We start from the raw sequence: 15,570 nt of genomic DNA, 5'->3' as shown, positions 1-15,570 counted from the left end.
GGGTCTGATGGGTCTTCAGCCGTGTAAGCAATGACATAAGGAACAAAAAGCAGACAAATGACAGTGAACAGATGAGGGGTACAGACACTGTTTATTGAGTGACAGGTGCAGGAGAGGTAGCTGGCTCCAGTGTAGAAGCAGAGGCGGCAGGTCATGCCAAGGTGCTGTGGGCATCTGGCAGCCAGAGCCATGTTCCCTTGTGGGGATAGCACAAGCTCACTACGACAGGAGGAACAAGGAGCCGGCCAGGGGAAGAGGTGGCCACAGTCTCCCGTGATCCTGGGCAAGAAGCGGCAGGTGAACTTGGCACGGGGCCTGGGTTGGGAGGACTGGGGTCTGGGTGTTCTAGGGGAGAAGAGAAGGGGATCACGTCTGTGGGGTGGAGTAGAGACTGTGGTGGTGGCCACCTGGTCCCAGCACCTGGGAGAAGAGCAGCGGAGTGGTCCGTGTCTGGCTGCCCCCGCACCAGCCTGGCTCCCGCCCGATGGCGCCGTACCAGCTGCCAGAGCCTAGGCTGCCTGACATGCTGCAGGCAGAGAAACAAGGGTCAGTCCCTAGGCAGTGACCAGGGCCACATTCACAGGAGTTGGGAGAGGCAGGGAGGTTCAGAACAGGGTCCAGGACCCCAGCTTTCCAGCACCCAGGAGTTGAATCCTCTACACTGTGGCAAACTGATCTTGCGGTTGAAACCAGAGGGTACCTCACCTAGTATAGACGGGAAACTCGGGCACGGCAGGGGCAGGATCAAGGGGGAAAGTTGGCAGACCAGGTTCTAGATCCCCATGGCTCAACAGAGCAAGCTGGGAGCCCGGAGGATCTCAGGGCCAGGGTTCCTACCTGGTGCTTTCGCTGTGACCATGCTCCCAGGAGCAGCCCTCGTCCTCACAATGCCCAGCCCGGTCAAAGAAGTAGGAGCGGGAACCAAAGACCTGCCCATTGAGGATGCGACTGGTGCTCTGGGAGAAAAAGCCACCATCATGCTCTCTGCTGCCCCACAGCCCTGCCAGACCCCAGCCCAAGGGATTCCCAGCATCCACCCCTCTCCGCTGGCCCTCACCAGGTCCTGTGGGGGCCGGTGGACCCGGAAAAAGCCCACCAGCAGGGTGGTGGGCAGCAGCTCCCACACAAAGAGGATGAGACCAAACACCAGGTAGCCTTTGTTCCCCAAATCATTCACCAGGTCCGCCTGTGGGAAGGCAGGGGTTTGTGTCAATCCACAACTGCGCCAGAGGGGCACCCAGACAGAGCCAAGGCCAAGTGGAGGCCAAGAGGAGGTAGCCAATGTGCTGAATGCCCACCTGGTCAGAGACGTTGTACCAGTCATAATCGAAGGCATCCAGCCGGCTCCGGGGGGCCAAGGCCAGGGCTGCCAGGTTGTAGCAGGCCCGGCTGGCATACAGCAGGACCATGGCACCACCCATCGCAGCTGCCTGGCACACACTAGTTCCCTGGCACAGATGACAATGGGGACCCTCAGGGCGGGAAGGCTCCAGCTTCCTCTCTGCCCTGAAGACCACTGCCCAAAGACCCCAAAGGAAAACCGGGTATCAGGGCTTTTGGCCCTACCTTGGCCTCCAGGTAGATGCTGGTGGAGGGTGCACGCCGGGCAACAAGGCAGAGGCAGGCAGCAAGAGAGAGGGCGCAGATAACAAAGAGGGAGTCGCTCACCAGGACTCGCACCAGCAGGAGGGCCCAGGGCTGTGCCCGGCGCCGGCGAGACAGCACAGCACACAGCACATTCACCAGCAGAAAGAGCAGCGAGGCCCCCACGAAGGCCCCTCGGACAGCCAGCCTACAGCCCACAGCACAGTCAGCCCCAGACAACCATCCCTGGCACTCCCTGACCACCCAAACTCCCCCAGGAGACTCCAGTGTCAATCAGAACCAATCCAGACCAAATCAGTCTGAACCCCAGCCCTCCAGGTTTACAGATAGGGCAACTGAGGCCCATACGGGATAGCTGTGGTGCAGTGGAAAGAGCACAGGACTGAGAGAAACCTGGGTTTAAGTAGGCCCTGGCGCTGCCTCCTGCCATATCTATGACCTTGCACGTGAGGCTTTTGCCTTGCTGGGTCTCAGTTTCTTCATCTCTCAGATGGGGATAAGAACACTGAAAGACGTTATACAAATGACAAGTTTATTGCCACCCAAGGTCAGCCAGGAGTGCAGTCTGGGGCTTCCCAGGGCTGGGGCCTCCAGCTCTTCATCCATCATGGATGACCCTGGGGGCCTTTTCCTTCACACTTAGCATAGCTATTTCTCTCAATGCTGCCCTTCACGGATGCAGTGCCTTTGCTGAGCCGTGTGTACCACGTGCCTAACTTTCATGGTTCTTTCAAAAACATTTGTTAAGTTGTCCTCGCCCTGGCACTACACAGGGTGGGGGCAAGAAACGGACACAAGGCTGTTCCCTGCCCCTGGCCTGAGGGATATGCCCACGTGTCCCTTGTACTTACAAGCCTCGGCTCATCTCCGGCCGGCGCTTCGCCTTGGCCTTGAACACAACCTGGGAGCAGAGATGCCCATCATTCCTTTGGGCCTTTGGGGCTTCCCACCCCACAGCCCACCCCCACCCATTACCATGGTTACCTGGGCAAAGTAGAGGTTCATAAGTGTCAGTGTGAAGAACTGCAGGCAGACAGGGCAGCAGTAGAGAAGCCAAAAGGGCAGGGGTCCCAGACGGTTGGCTCGGGGGGTATCTCGGAAGTAGAAGGAGAAGAGGGTGGTGCGCAAGGCAGCCCAGAGCAGACAGAGTGCCAGGAACACGGTCTGATAGCTGAGACGCTTGTGTCCATATAGGAGCACCAGCCAGAGCTGGGCATAGACCGAGAAGAAGAGCAGGGCATACAGAGTGGTGTAGGCCGCAGTCAGCCCCAGGGTCACAGCAGGAGGCAGCGCAGGCACCAGCCCAGCAGCAGGCACCAGGCCAGACAGGTTACTCTCCATGTCAGGAAGGGAGGCCTGAATCCCAGAGAAAGAGACGGAGGGGCTGGCTGGGGGCCAGGAAAATAAATACGGAGGGGTGGGAGTTGCAGGGTGCAGCGACAGAGATGAGGAGCTCAGGAGGAAAGAAGTTGCAGCTGGCAGGCCCTTCCCCCTCGACGGAGAGACCCTCCCCTTGCAGAGAGGCACAGGCAGCCTGCCTGGGGCCTGGGCCCCTCACTCTGAGGCGTGGAAGGAGTGCCCCTCTAGGGCAGAGGCGGGAAGTGGGCAGGGTCTCCTCCCTGGGCCAGCCCCAGAGCCGGGGTGGGGGCGTGCAGAGCCTGAAAGACAGGGGTCCCTGGCCTTAGCCGTTGGAGTCGATCGGGCCCGAGGGGGAGAGCCGGCAGATACCCTTCGACTGAAGGCAGTGGTCGCTGCGGGGGGCGCTCAACGCCCAGCTCTCCTCCTCCCCAAACTGGGGGGGGGGGGTCTCTGTTCCCCCAATAATCCGGATTGGGGATGGCCTCTGCCCTCCGTCCTCGGAATTCCGGACGCTGCCCCTCCCCACCCCCCACTGCATCCACTCTCCAGCCTCGGGGGGCGGGAGGAGGCCGACGCCGGGTCCTCCGTACGCCGCTGCGGGAGCGGGCTCTGGTCGCTGGGACCCGGGGCTAGGGCTCCTCAGCTCCCCGGCTCCCGCTGCTCCGCCCCCTCTTGCGCCTGCGCCTGCGCGGGCGCCGTTCGCTACGCTTATTGCGCAGAGTCTGGCTCCACCAGCTCCGCAGCTTCGCGCCGGAGCCGTGCGAGAATTGGCGCAAGGTGCGCTGCCGGCGGGCGCCAGGGGTTACTAGAGGCAGGCGGAGGCCGAGACGCCCGGGCTGAACCGCATCCGAGTGGGCTGTGCCCGGGGCCACCTGCCCTCGTTCGTTTGGGGGGCTCCAGTTCCCATGCTTCTCTTCCCTATCCCCAAATTGAGATCGCGCCGCCCGGCGGAGGGGCGGCAACAACTTCCCCTCACCGGCTCTCCGAAGGAAACTTCCGCCCGCAGCCAAGATGGCCCCCGGGCCCCGCCCCCTGGGCTTCGCCCACAGGGCCCCGCAGTCCCGGGGAGGCACTGCCGCCCCACGCCCCGGCCCGCTGCGGTTCCCGCTCACCTGGCCGGCCTTGTGCCTGCGCGAAGCCCCCTTAAGTCCTACGGCCACCCTCAGCGGGGCCCCCTCTCCCGCGCCGGGACAGCCATCCTGCCGGGGAGGAGGCTTCCTCGCTTATCTCTAGCGCTCCTGAGCTGGCGCGCGGAGTAGTGCGCCCGAGGCGTGCGGTGCGGTTTCCACTGTGGGGAGGAGGGAGCGGGACTTCCCGACCCGACTCCCCCGTCCACACGGAGCAGTGACAGCAGCAACACCTGCATCCGACGGCTGAGCTTCAGCTGAAGCTTTGCAAAGTGCTTTCACCCACAGTAATCGCCACTCGGTTTACAGAGTTCCCTGGCCTCTAAGGGAGATGTCATCATCCCCATTTTACAGGAGTGGAGACTAAGGCCCAAAGGGGCTGAAGGGCTTGTCAGCAGAAGCTGGTCTCCAGGTTCCAAGAGGAGACCCCAGAGAATCCCTCATCTGCTCCCACGCATGACCCAGGCACAAGGAAGTCAGGAACCGAGCGGCGGGGAGAAGAGGAAGGGACCCGGGACGACGGCAGTGGGCTGGGCGCAGGTCCGCCGGCGGGGGCGGGGTCTGGGCCAGGAGCAGCCACGCCCCCTGGCCCGCCTTAGTGACATATCACCAGCTGATTGGGCCCTCTCGGTGACAGTTCCCGTTACCCAGGCAACTAGGGCCGGACTCCCTCAGTACTAGAGGGAGGCGGCAGGCCCGGGTCAGGGGCCTCGAGATCGGGCTTGGGGTAAGACTTGTGTGCCGTCACCGAGGACAGGTTGGGCCAGGGCCTAGGTAGGGACCTGGAACCGCTTCACAGCTCCGGGGCTCCACAAGAGGAGATTTAGGTAGACAGGCTGAGCGACCTGCCCAGCTAGCCTCAGTGGACAAACGGGGGCCCCGGAGGCGGAGTGAACCTGGGGTTCCAAGGTGGGCATCTGCTGCCCTCTCCCTTCACTAGCCACCATTTGCCCCAGCTGTGCCCTAACTACCTACTGTCTTGCCCCCACAGCCCAGAGCATGTTCCAGATCCCAGAGTTTGAGCCCAGTGAGCAGGAAGACTCCAGCCCTGCAAATAGGGGCTTGGGCCCCAGCCCCACAGGGGACCGGCCCCCAGGCCTCCTAGGGGAAGCTGGTCACCAGCAGGGGCAGCCAGCCAGCCGCAAACACCATGGAGGTAGGTACCTGCCTGGCCACCTTGCCCCGGGCCCAACAGCTCCCTGCATCCTAGCTGCATCCCCACTCGCTGGCCTTGAGTAAGTCCCTAACCTCTCTGCACCTCAGTTTCCTCTTCTGTAAACCAGAGCAATTAATCACCACCATTGTAGGGCTGTTGGGATGATTAGTAGAAATATATAGGAAGCAATTATAGGGCCAGTGCGCAGTAAATGTTCAAAGAATGTAGCTGTTAGCATAGGACCAGAACACAAATCACCTAGAGACAACCAGTCAGCCAGAAAGGGGAAATGACTTGCCTAAGGTCACACTTGGTTGGCATTACCTTTGGTAGGAACCAGGGCTGGAAGACTCCAAGGTGCCCTGCCCCCAGCTTTGCACCTTCCCTGAAATTGGACCTTAGCCCCAGGTATGTATTTTCCTGCCCTGTGGCACACACCCACACGGGGACTATCCTTGCCAGTTGCCAGGGGTAAATGACTCCAAGGATAGCCCTCTTCCAGGAAGCGGGCCTGTCCACATCCACTGAGGGAACCCAGTGCTAAGATGGAAGGATGGGCACAGAGTGCGGTGGCCATTTCTCACCAGTGCCCACCTCCCCAATGCCCAACACAGGTTTGGGCGCCTGGAACCACTATAGAGGTCTGGTGTGAACAAAACTTGTATCCCTGACCTCCTGAAGTCTGAATGACCCCATCCATCCCCACCTTCAGGAATAGGAAGGCTTACCGGGTCTTCCTCCCCGGCCCCCCCAGCTCCCCCCCACACTTTGTCAGACTGAACTCCAGATTTTCTTTACCTCCTTTTTAACATCCAGATCTTTGCACTTGCTGTTTTTCTGCTCCGCTACAGGTTTCTACTCCCCACCTCCCTGTTCCTCTTCATCCTCCATATCAAGTGCTTAGTTTGTGCCACATGCTATCCCAGCTGCCAGGGGTACACCAGTGAACAAAAAAGATAAAAGCCCTTGCCCTTGTGGTGCCTACATTCTAGCTAAGTGAGAGAGTGAGAAGAGACAAGCCATAAACAAACAAATGCCATAATGTGTTAGAAGATGACAGGCGCTGGGTGGCAGTGCCAGAAACATTTACTTTCTCTTTGAAATCCAGAGTATTGGGAGACTCTAACGGGGTGGTCAGGGTCAGCCTTGGCAGGAAGCAATATTACAGCAAAGCTTGGAAGGGGTGAGGGGTGAGCCCCGTCCATATCATTGGAAAAAGACAGATCCTGGCCTAGGGAAGGGCAAATGCAAAGGCCCTGAGGGGAGGACACGGTCTAGGCCCTGGGGAGAGGAGAGTTTGGAAGTGGAGGGAGGGATAGATGGGAGGGGAAGGAGCCCCTGGGCAGGGCCTGGAAGGCCAGTATCAGGGTGTTGGCTTTCACTCTGAGTGGAAACACATGGGACAGCTTTGAGCAGAGGCAAGTTGGTCTGATTTGGGATCAAGAGAATCACCAGGGCCCCAGAGTTAAGACTAGTCTGCAATGGGCAAAAGCAGCCATGGGGCTGCAGGAGAGGCAGCCACAAGAGTCCCAGTGAGGAAGGATGGTGGCTTGCACCTGGTGGTGGCAGTGGGGGTGGTAAATAGCTGGACTCTGGGTTTATTTTATTTTATTTTATTTTATTTTTAAAATATTTTTTTATTTATTTATGAGAGAGAGAGAGAGAGAGAGAGAGAGAGAGAGAGAGGCAGAGACACAGGCAGAGGGAGAAGCAGGCTCCATGCACCGGGAGCCCGACGTGGGATTCGATCCCAGGTCTCCAGGATCGTGCCCTGGGCCAAAGGCAGGCGCTAAACCACTGCGCCACCCAGGGATCCCTCTGGGTTTATTTTGAAGGTAGAACTGGCAGGATCTGCCAACGAACTGGATGTTGGGGGCAGGGGTGGAAATGAGAGGAGCCAGGGATGGCTGCAAGGAATCTGGCCTGGGCACCTGAAGGACGGAGCTATGGCAGAACTGTTTGGGCCAGGGCAGGTGAGAGGTGCCTTTTGGGCAGCCAGATGGAGGTTTCTAATAGGCATAGGTCCAGGTGGGGTTTATACACGTGGGAGTTTTCAATCACTGAGGTAATGTTCTCTGAGGCCCGGGGAGCCAGCATAGACAGGCCAGCAGCAGAGGAAGAGGCAGCATTGAGGACTGAGAAAGAATTAGCAGGATTGGAGGGAAACCAGGAGCAGGCAGGGCCTGGGCTGCAAGGGGGAATAGTCTGGCTGGAGGGGGACTGGGAGCGGAGCCCTGGAGCCACCAAGAGGGGGCTGTTGCAGTTTGGGTGGGGAGGTGGGGGGAAGGCTGAGCTCAGTTCAGTGGGGAGGGATGATAGGAAGAGAAGTGGAGGCAGAAAGGAGAGAGCCCAATCTTGGCAGCTGTGTTCCAGAAAAGGGAGCAGAGAAATGGGCAGCACCTGAAGGCCCAAGGAGGATCCAGAAAGGGTTAATTTTTTTAAAAAAGATTGTATTCATTTATTCATGAGAGACACACAGAGAGAGGCAGAGACATAGGCAGAGGGAAAAGCAGGGAGCCCGATGTGGAACTGGATCCCGGGACTCAGGATCACGCCCTGAGCCAAAGGCAGATACTCAACCGCTGAGACACCGAGATGTCCTGAGTTGTTTAATTTTTAATTTAATTTTTTAAATTTTATTTTAGAAGGGAGAAAGAAAAAAGCCCGTCTATAAGCTGATGGGAGTAATCCAGGAGCCAGGAAACTACCCAATGAGGCAGGAGAGAAGGGAGACTAGCTAGAGAGATGTCTTTGAGTAGGGGAGGGGTCTGGTGCCTGGGGAGGGCTAGCTCAGCTAAACGCCAGACAGTGGACATAGCTGCGTGGTCTTGGGTAGATACTTTATGGGAAGTAGTAGAAGTTTCTCTTGTGGGTGCTTCCAGGTTCTCCAGGAGAGGGTTGAAGGAGAAAGGATCAGGTTTGAAGTAGTCGTGCATCCCCAAACATAGAGCATGTGAAGTGTACTGGGCAATGTCAAGGGCGCAACTGGGTATAATGGTCTTTCTTTCTTTCTTTCTTTCTTTCTTTCTTTCTTTCTTTCTTTCTTTCTTTCTTTTCTTTCTTTCTTTTCTTTCTATTTCACTTTATCTATTCATGAGAGACAGAGAGAGAAAGGCAGAGGAAAAAGCAGGTTCCTTGGAGGGTGGGACTGGATTCCCCAGACAAACGGGATCATGCCCTGAGCCAAAGGCAGATGCTCCACTGCTGAGCCACCCAGGCATCCCTATGGCCATGAATTTCAGTGGTGGCTGCATGGTTGTGCTTTTCTCCAGCCACACTGGCTACCAGGGGCCTGTGGGGGCCAGCAGGGAGTTATAGTTTAACCAGAGTTGTGCCTGTCTCAGCCTAGCTGGGGAGAGGTGCCTGCAAGGGAGGGAATGGTTGGTGTGGGGTGTCAGTTTGCTCTGGAACTTCTGGCATCACTAGAGTGGGCTACCAAGGCAGGGAGCCAGCCAGGTAGGGGTGTAAGGCTTGGGATAGAATTACCGAAGGTTCTGTCCCTGCAATTGAGAGTGAGGGCAGGACTAGAGAAGGCAGGGCAAGGAAGGAGAGGCTAGGAAGGGGAAGGACCACTTGGGTCCTGTGAATGAATAAGGATACGTGGTGATGGAGAGAGCAGCAGGGATTGGATGGAAGAAGTTCCTGCACCAGGGGGTGTGTGGCCTGGATAACTAGACCCAGGAGGAGGGAGTGAGAATAGTCTGAAGCAGTGATAAGGACACCTCCCCTAGCTCCAGACCCTTCAATGAGGAGGGCTGCAAGGGAAAGAAAGTGCGAGGACAGCATAGGTGTTCTTTTTTTTTTTTTTTTTTTTTTTTTAGCACAGGTGTTCTTAAACTTTGTTTTCAATACCTAAAAAGTAAGTGATTTTCCCATAAAAATCAACAAGTGCGAATGGCCTGCCAGAGCTACAAAGCCACTGCCCCCTCCAGATGGGCAGAGTCCTGTCACACTTCATATCCCCTGGCCCCTGGGTCTTGTGGGCCTGGACTGTCAGCATCCCCAGGGCAGAGACTGAGCTACCTTCTGTGCTGTGACAGGCCCTGCGCATAGCCCAGTGCCGGGGACAGGCAGGTATGTGGTGAGCTGTGTGTGTGGATGGATGGTAGAGAGGGAAGGAGGAATGCCCAGTAGGTGAGGCCACAGGGTTCAAACACCACACTACCCTCTATTAGCAGTTTGAGCTTGAGCAGGCTAGTTAACTCTGTCTGCGTCAGTTTTCTTATCTGTAAAATGAGAATAGAACTAGTCCTCCCTTCTAGGTTGTAGGGAGGATCTGATCAATTAATATAGGAAAAATGCTTAGAAACACTGCCTGGTCCAGAGGAATCTTTGTTCTTACTATTACTGTGATTGTTGCTGTTATTGTTACTATGAGCTGGCCTAGGCTCTGAGCAGAGTTGAGGACTGCCATTCTTTCAGTGGAGGTAGACGTGAATAACCTATGACCTCCTGATGATGGACAAGTAAAGTATAAGTTAGAACCAGAAGATAAAGGCCTTGAAAGACACACTAAGGAGTTTGGACTTCACCTCCTCGACAATTGGGAGCCACTGAAGGTTTTAGGAAGGGGACAGACACAGTTGGGTTTAGAGCAGGGGTTGGCAAACCATAGCCACGGCTAAATCCCTATTTTTTTGTGAGCTAAGAATGGTTTTGACAGGGCAGCCCCGGTGGCTTAGCGGTTAGTGCCGCCATCAGCCCGGGGTGTGATCCTGGAGACCCGGGATCAAGTCCTGCATCGGGCTCCCCACATGGAGACATGGAGCCTGCTTTTCCTTCTGCCTGAGTCTCTGCCTCTCTCTCTCTGTGGGTCTCTCATGAATAAGTAAAATCTTTAAAAAAATAAAAAAAAGAATGGTTTTGACGTTTTTAAAATTTTAGTGGAATATACCAACACAGTTAATTATATATTGTTTATGGCTTCTTTCAAGCTATGACCAGCAAAGAGTAGGGCACTTTTAAAAGCTCAGTTTACACAAATTATTGTCATTTTGATGATGACTCGGTTGGCATTGCTAAATCCATGGCTTTGGTGAAAATACCCTACCCTACCCCATTTGATAGGCTCCTGATAGAGCGGGCACTCACCAAAGGCCCAGAGGTGCCTTCCCCCAGACTGCACCCCCAAGGTGGTCCAAGGTGCTGCTGTTGGGAACCTGGGGCATGAGCATTAAGCACACAGACCCTAGAGCCAAACTGGCTGGGTTTGGATCCCAGCTCTGCCACTTACTGGCTGTGTGACATTGGGGAAGGTACTTACCCTCTCTGTGCCTTAGTTTTCTCCTGTAAAATGGGGACAGTGAGGAACCTTCCTCATGGGGTGTGATGGAGATGTAATGAATTGATTCAGGTGAAGCACTTTGAACTTGACATGGCAAGTATTCTGCTGGTTCTGATTCCTAGGCAAGGAGGTGGTACCCAGACCAAGTGGCCTGCAAGTCACTCATTTTCTGACTCTTGGACCTTGTGTCTGTCAAGTGTGGTGGTTGTGTGCCTTATTAAAAACTAGTAAAGGAGAATAGCTGACATTCCTCGAGCACTTAAGTGGCTAGGAGGGTGTGCCAGCTCCAGGACCTCTGGCAAGTTCCTAACCTCTAGGTGCCTCCATTTCTTCATCTGTAATATAGGGAGAACTTAGCAGCTACCTCACTGGGAAGCTGGGAGGCTTCGGGATGTAAAAGGGGCAGAACCTGGTGTTCTCCTTGTCTCATCTGTTCTTGGAGGTCCTGGGAGATAGAAATTGCCCCCATTTCATAGAGGAAGACACCAAGGCCCCAAAAGGTTGGGAGAGGGCCCAAGGTGGGGCACCTGGGGGTCTCAGTCAGTTGAGGGTCTACCTTCAGTTCAGGTCATGATCCCAGGATCCTGCTTTTAGTATATGTGCTGCCGAAGTGAGCACGATCCTAGGGTCCTGGGATAGAGCCCCACATCGGGGCTCCTTGCTCAGCAGGAAGTCTGCTTCCCTCTCTCCCTCTGCTCTTCTCAGTCACCTCCATGCTCCCCTCTCTCTTAAATAATTTTTTTAAAATCCTTAAAAAAAAAAAAGAGGAAGAATATGGCCCAAGGTCACAGAAATCTGGTTGAGGTGGGGCCCTTGCCTCTGCCCACACCCTCACCCCCCACAGAATTGGAAAGTGCTCTGTAGATGGGCCTGTTCTTATCAGGGGGTCTTTCTATTCCTGACTCTCAGGCAGTATCCCCAATCCTGATTTCTGAGTTAGCTGCCTGTTCTCCACTTCCACCTCACTTCTCAAAGGCTGTATGGTGTTCCTTCCTGACATCAGGCCTGGACTTGGGTGAAGCTCAGAACAGCCAGGAGCTCTGACCACTCTCTTAATCTAGACCTTTCTGAATCGAGTACTCTCTTCACATCTTAGCTTTCTTTTTTCTTTTTTTTTTATTTCTTTTTTTTTTTTTTTTTTTTTTATTTATGATAGTCACACACGGGGGGGCGGGGAGAGAGAGAGAGAGAGGCAGAGACATAGGCAGAGGGAGAAGCAGGCTCCATGCACCGGGAGCCCGACGTGGGATTCGATCCCAGGTCTCCAGGATCGCGCCCTGGGCCAAAGGCAGGCGCCAAACCGCTGCGCCACCCAGGGATCCCCACATCTTAGCTTTCTTAGCCATGGATCTTTCTTAGCCCCTAAAAGTGACCTGTAGGGCTTTGTGTAAGGTCCTTTGGGAGAGAATGAGACACTTGTCCCTGGCCTCAGAGCCTGGCCTAAATCCAACTTCCTCCAAAATGCCTTCCCTGACAGATGGGCTTTGCCAGGGACCCCCAGCATGTTGCCGTGTGTTTGTTCCATGCTGTCAGTCTGTCTTTTTTAAGATTTTATTTATTTCTTCATGAGAGTTACACACAGAGAGAGAGGCAGAGACACAGGCAGAGGGAGAAGTAGGCTCCCTGCAAGGAACCTGATGTAGGACTCGATCCTGGGACTCCGGGATCACACCCTGAACCAAAGGCAGGTGCTCAGCTGCTGAGCCCATGCTGTCTTTCACGCTGTTATGTAGCTCTGGGTTCTTGCTCCTGGGAGTGGTTCTAGGTCTTTGTTGGTCTGGATTTGGGGGTGGGATTGGCAGGAGTGGAGGGATGGCACACAGTACAGAGGTCAGAACACAGGAGAGGTGACTGTGAATGACAACCTATCATGTACTTTCAACTCTCAGAGCACTTTCACATGCTTCATGTGACCTCTACACAGCCACTGGTAGTAGGGGATAGGTCTCTCCCCACACAGAGGTGAGCACACTGGTTCAGAGCTGAAGGGTGGTCCGACAAGGGAAGAGGTGTAGCTCAATGGCTAATTACTGGACTCGGGAGTCCAAGAAACTTCTAGGGAGTTCCAGCCTGAGAGCTTCACATTGTGTGACCTTGGACAAGTCTCATTTCTCTAAGCCTCTGTCTTATCGTCTATAAAATGGAGGCAATGTTAGTACTCCTTAAGATGGTTAGGAGCAGGGGGATCCCTGGGTGGCGCAGCGGTTTGGCGCCTGCCTTTGGCCCAGGGCGGATCCTGGAGACCCGGGATCGAGTCCCACATCGGGCTCCGGGTGCATGGAGCCTGCTTCTCCCTCTCCCTCTGCCTGTGTCTCCGCCTCTCTCTCTCGCTCTGTGTATCTCTGATGAATAAATAAATAAAATCTTAAAAAAAAAAAAATAAGATGGTTAGGAGCATAATGAGGTAATTCTGAGGGCTGGCACATAGTAAGTGCTCCATAATCATTACCTTAAAAGGTCAACAGACAGGGGCACCTGGGTGACTTAAAGTGTCACCTTTGGCTCTGATCATGTTCCCAGGGTCCTGGTGGGCCACATTGGGCTCTCTGCTTAACAGGGAGCCTGCTTCTCACTCTCCCTGTTGCTCCCCCTGCTTGTGTTCTCTGTCAAATAAGTAAATAAAATATTAAGGGGAAAAAAAATTAACAGACCCTTCCAGACTCAATCTCCAAAGTGGGTGTTCTGGGAGGTACAGACATGCTGCAGACAGGTGCTTGTTCTCCAGGGACCCAAGGTCTCCCTAGGCCACAACAGTGAAATAGATGGGCCCCAGCAGATCACTTGCTGAGCTAGAGTTCAGCCCTGCCTGGGGCCAGAGACCTCATCCAGGGAGTGCCCCGAGGCCCTATGGTGTTGCACTGATAATTATACTACTTATGGCCTTATTTTGTGGCAGGCACAGAGGCAGGTCATTTGATACTCTAAGGGCCTGGCCCACTGTTGGGGCTCAATTAAGATTTGTGGGATTACTGAGAAGTTAATTCGAATCTTCACAAAAGCCCCAGGAGCTTCCCTCGCTTTACATATGAAGGAACTGAACTGGGGCTCCAGGTACCCCTGGAGGTACTGTGCACACAGAGACATCAGCGAGAGGGAGCTGCCTGGAGGGCTTTGGCAAGGCTGGGGGCGCAAAGGAGTAGAGACTCATGTCGCCCCCGTCCCCCGTGCAGGCGCTGGGGCTGAGACCCGGAGTCGCCACAGCTCGTTCCCCGCGGGGACCGACGAGGATGAAGGAATGGAGGAAGAAGAGCTCAGCCCTTTCCGGGGGCGCTCGAGCTCAGCGCCCCCCAACCTCTGCGCAGCACTGCGCTATGGCCGCGAGCTCCGCAGGATGAGCGACGAGTTCCAGGGCTCCTTCAAGGTGAGCGCCGGCCCCCAAAGCATGTCGGGAACTGTAGTTCCGGGGCCGCTCCTCTCCGTCTGACCCTTCCTGAGTCCCAGGGCCTGCCGGTATCTGTAGTCCACACCGTGCGTCAGAACGTTAAAGGTCCTGAGTTCCCCAAATCCTCGCGGCGCGGAGCATGCTGGCATTTGTGCTCCCGGGCAGTCCCTTTCAGATATCCGGGTTCTTTGGCTTCAACAACTTCAGAATTACTTAGTTCTTGATTTGCCGTCCCGGCTTCCAGAGGCTAGGTCTCGGGCCCTTCCGGGGTCCTAGGCGTTCTCTCCCCGCGCCCCTGGCACAGTGTGTCTGGGACCTAGTCAGTCCCGTTCCTAAGGGCCCAAATGATCCTTCGAGGTTCCTAAAGTGGACAGGAGGCCCCTCGGTGCAGGGCATGCTGGGAGCTATGGTCTTTAGGTCGGCCGGCATCTCACTTAGCGGCGGGATTCCGGAGGAGGAGGGCTCCAACTCGGGCTGCCAGAACAAGCTAACTCATTTAACCCTTTCCTCCTCCCACCCCGAAGGGACTTCCTCGCCCGAAGAGCGCGGGGACAGCGACGCAGATGCGACAAAGCCCCAGCTGGACGCGCGTCATCCAGTCCTGGTGGGATCGGAACTTGGGGAGAGGAGGCTCCGCCCCGTCCCAGTGACCCGTCCCGCATCCCGAAACTCTCCCCTTCTCTCGGCGCCGCCGGCGGCCATCTTGGGTGTGGGCGGAAGTCTCCCGCAGGCTCGATGTAAGAAAGAGGTTCAGTTCTTTCCTTCTCGAAGGAGGCGATCTGACCCAAAGCCGATTCCCTTCCGGTGTGCACCAGGAGCACGGAGGGGTTTGGCCCCGTCGGAAGTTTTGAAGTTTACGCGCCCTTGGCGGCCGGAAGTGGCCCCGTGCCCCCGCCCCGGCTCCGACCCCGGGCTGCCCCAAGCGTCTGCGCCAAGTTGCCAGGAAGGAAAACCCTAACTTCTCCAGAACCCTTTCCTCCGCGGTGTCGCTGCGGGCTGTCACTCGCAACGAAATGTGCTAATAAAGCCCGCGTTCGTGCCGCCGAGGCTCCTCTCTCTGTCGCTCGGGGCCTCGCAACCCTGAGAGCGTCCTCGCTTTACACGTGAGGGAAACCGAGGCTCTTTCTGAGTGGCTTCTCCTGGAACCGAGCCCGGGAGGGGTCGGAGCGGCGAGCAGAGTGGCTGCCTGGCCTCCGGAAAGGGAAAGCGGAGCGGCGGGGCCGCGGGGGCCCCAGGGCCTTATCTCTAATGTGGTAATTGGGAACTGCAGGCCGGCCGGCCGGAATTCCGCGCTCGGCAAACCGTGCCGCGGCCCCCCAGGGAGGGTCAGTTGTTCCTATTTGGGTCACTCCTTTCAAACAGCTACTGTGTGGCCGGCCTGGGGCCAGCTCTATTCAGGGAGCTGGCAAGACTTGCGGGGGGGGGGCGGGGGGGACGGAAGGCTGGGCCCTGGGCTGGGACTGGACTGGTCACTAGGGAACTGAGAAGCTTCACCAGGACCTGGGAGCAGAGCTCGGAGCTGAGCTGAATCCCAGAAACATTTATCGGAGCCCCCTATAGACCAGCCAGCGCTCTGTACCGGGTATACAGAGACGGATTACACCACAGCTCCGCTGGCCGCTGTCTGGAGCTTCCTGGCAGGGGGAGAGCCCGCCTC

General features: G+C 56.2%; 2 protein-coding genes across 5 annotated transcripts; one reads left to right on the top strand and one right to left on the bottom strand.

Moving 5' to 3' along the window:
- Window positions 1–72: 72 nt before the first annotated feature.
- On the bottom strand, window positions 73–4,629 carry GPR137 (G protein-coupled receptor 137). Of its 2 annotated transcripts, none has more exons than XM_026004561.2 (8): window positions 4,077–4,629; window positions 2,590–2,961; window positions 2,457–2,506; window positions 1,567–1,792; window positions 1,299–1,448; window positions 1,058–1,186; window positions 838–956; window positions 73–526 (listed from the first exon to the last, which is right to left on the bottom strand). In XM_026004561.2, exons 2-8 carry the CDS (start codon window positions 2,944–2,946, stop codon window positions 367–369), a joined length of 1,191 nt encoding a protein of 396 aa, XP_025860346.1. In that variant the 5' UTR covers window positions 2,947–2,961; window positions 4,077–4,629; the 3' UTR covers window positions 73–366. The 2 variants fall into 2 exon arrangements, with proteins under 2 accessions (XP_025860346.1, XP_025860348.1); XM_026004563.2 differs by lacking the exon at window positions 4,077–4,629 and adding an exon at window positions 3,334–3,638.
- Window positions 4,504–14,954, top strand: BAD (BCL2 associated agonist of cell death). Of its 3 annotated transcripts, none has more exons than XM_026004567.2 (4): window positions 4,504–4,631; window positions 5,083–5,247; window positions 13,702–13,892; window positions 14,438–14,954. In XM_026004567.2, exons 2-4 carry the CDS (start codon window positions 5,091–5,093, stop codon window positions 14,561–14,563), a joined length of 474 nt encoding a protein of 157 aa, XP_025860352.1. In that variant the 5' UTR covers window positions 4,504–4,631; window positions 5,083–5,090; the 3' UTR covers window positions 14,564–14,954. The 3 variants fall into 3 exon arrangements, with proteins under 3 accessions (XP_025860352.1, XP_025860351.1, XP_025860350.1); XM_026004566.2 differs by lacking the exon at window positions 4,504–4,631 and adding an exon at window positions 4,743–4,818; XM_026004565.2 differs by lacking the exon at window positions 4,504–4,631 and adding an exon at window positions 4,765–5,000.
- The last annotated feature ends 616 nt before the right edge of the window (window positions 14,955–15,570 follow it).

Source organism: Vulpes vulpes, chromosome 5 (genome assembly GCF_048418805.1).
Source record: "Vulpes vulpes isolate BD-2025 chromosome 5, VulVul3, whole genome shotgun sequence".
Classification (NCBI taxonomy): Eukaryota; Metazoa; Chordata; class Mammalia; order Carnivora; family Canidae; genus Vulpes; species Vulpes vulpes.
This window is presented reverse-complemented; position numbering and strand designations above follow the sequence as displayed.

Excerpts from the sequence above, each read along its gene's own strand:
- GPR137 (XM_026004561.2), bottom strand. The coding sequence starts at position 2,946 with ATGGAGAGTAACCTGTCTGGCCTGGTGCCTGCTGCTGGGCTGGTGCCT. Across the intron at positions 1,793-2,456 it reads CCGGAGATGAGCCGAGGCTT|GCTGGCTGTCCGAGGGGCCT; the intron begins GTAAGTACAAGG and ends TGTGGGCTGTAG. Across the intron at positions 1,449-1,566 it reads GCATCTACCTGGAGGCCAAG|GGAACTAGTGTGTGCCAGGC; the intron begins GTAGGGCCAAAA and ends CATCTGTGCCAG.
- BAD (XM_026004567.2), top strand. The coding sequence starts at position 5,091 with ATGTTCCAGATCCCAGAGTTTGAGCCCAGTGAGCAGGAAGACTCCAGC. Across the intron at positions 5,248-13,701 it reads CAGCCGCAAACACCATGGAG|GCGCTGGGGCTGAGACCCGG; the intron begins GTAGGTACCTGC and ends TCCCCCGTGCAG. Across the intron at positions 13,893-14,437 it reads AGTTCCAGGGCTCCTTCAAG|GGACTTCCTCGCCCGAAGAG; the intron begins GTGAGCGCCGGC and ends CCCACCCCGAAG.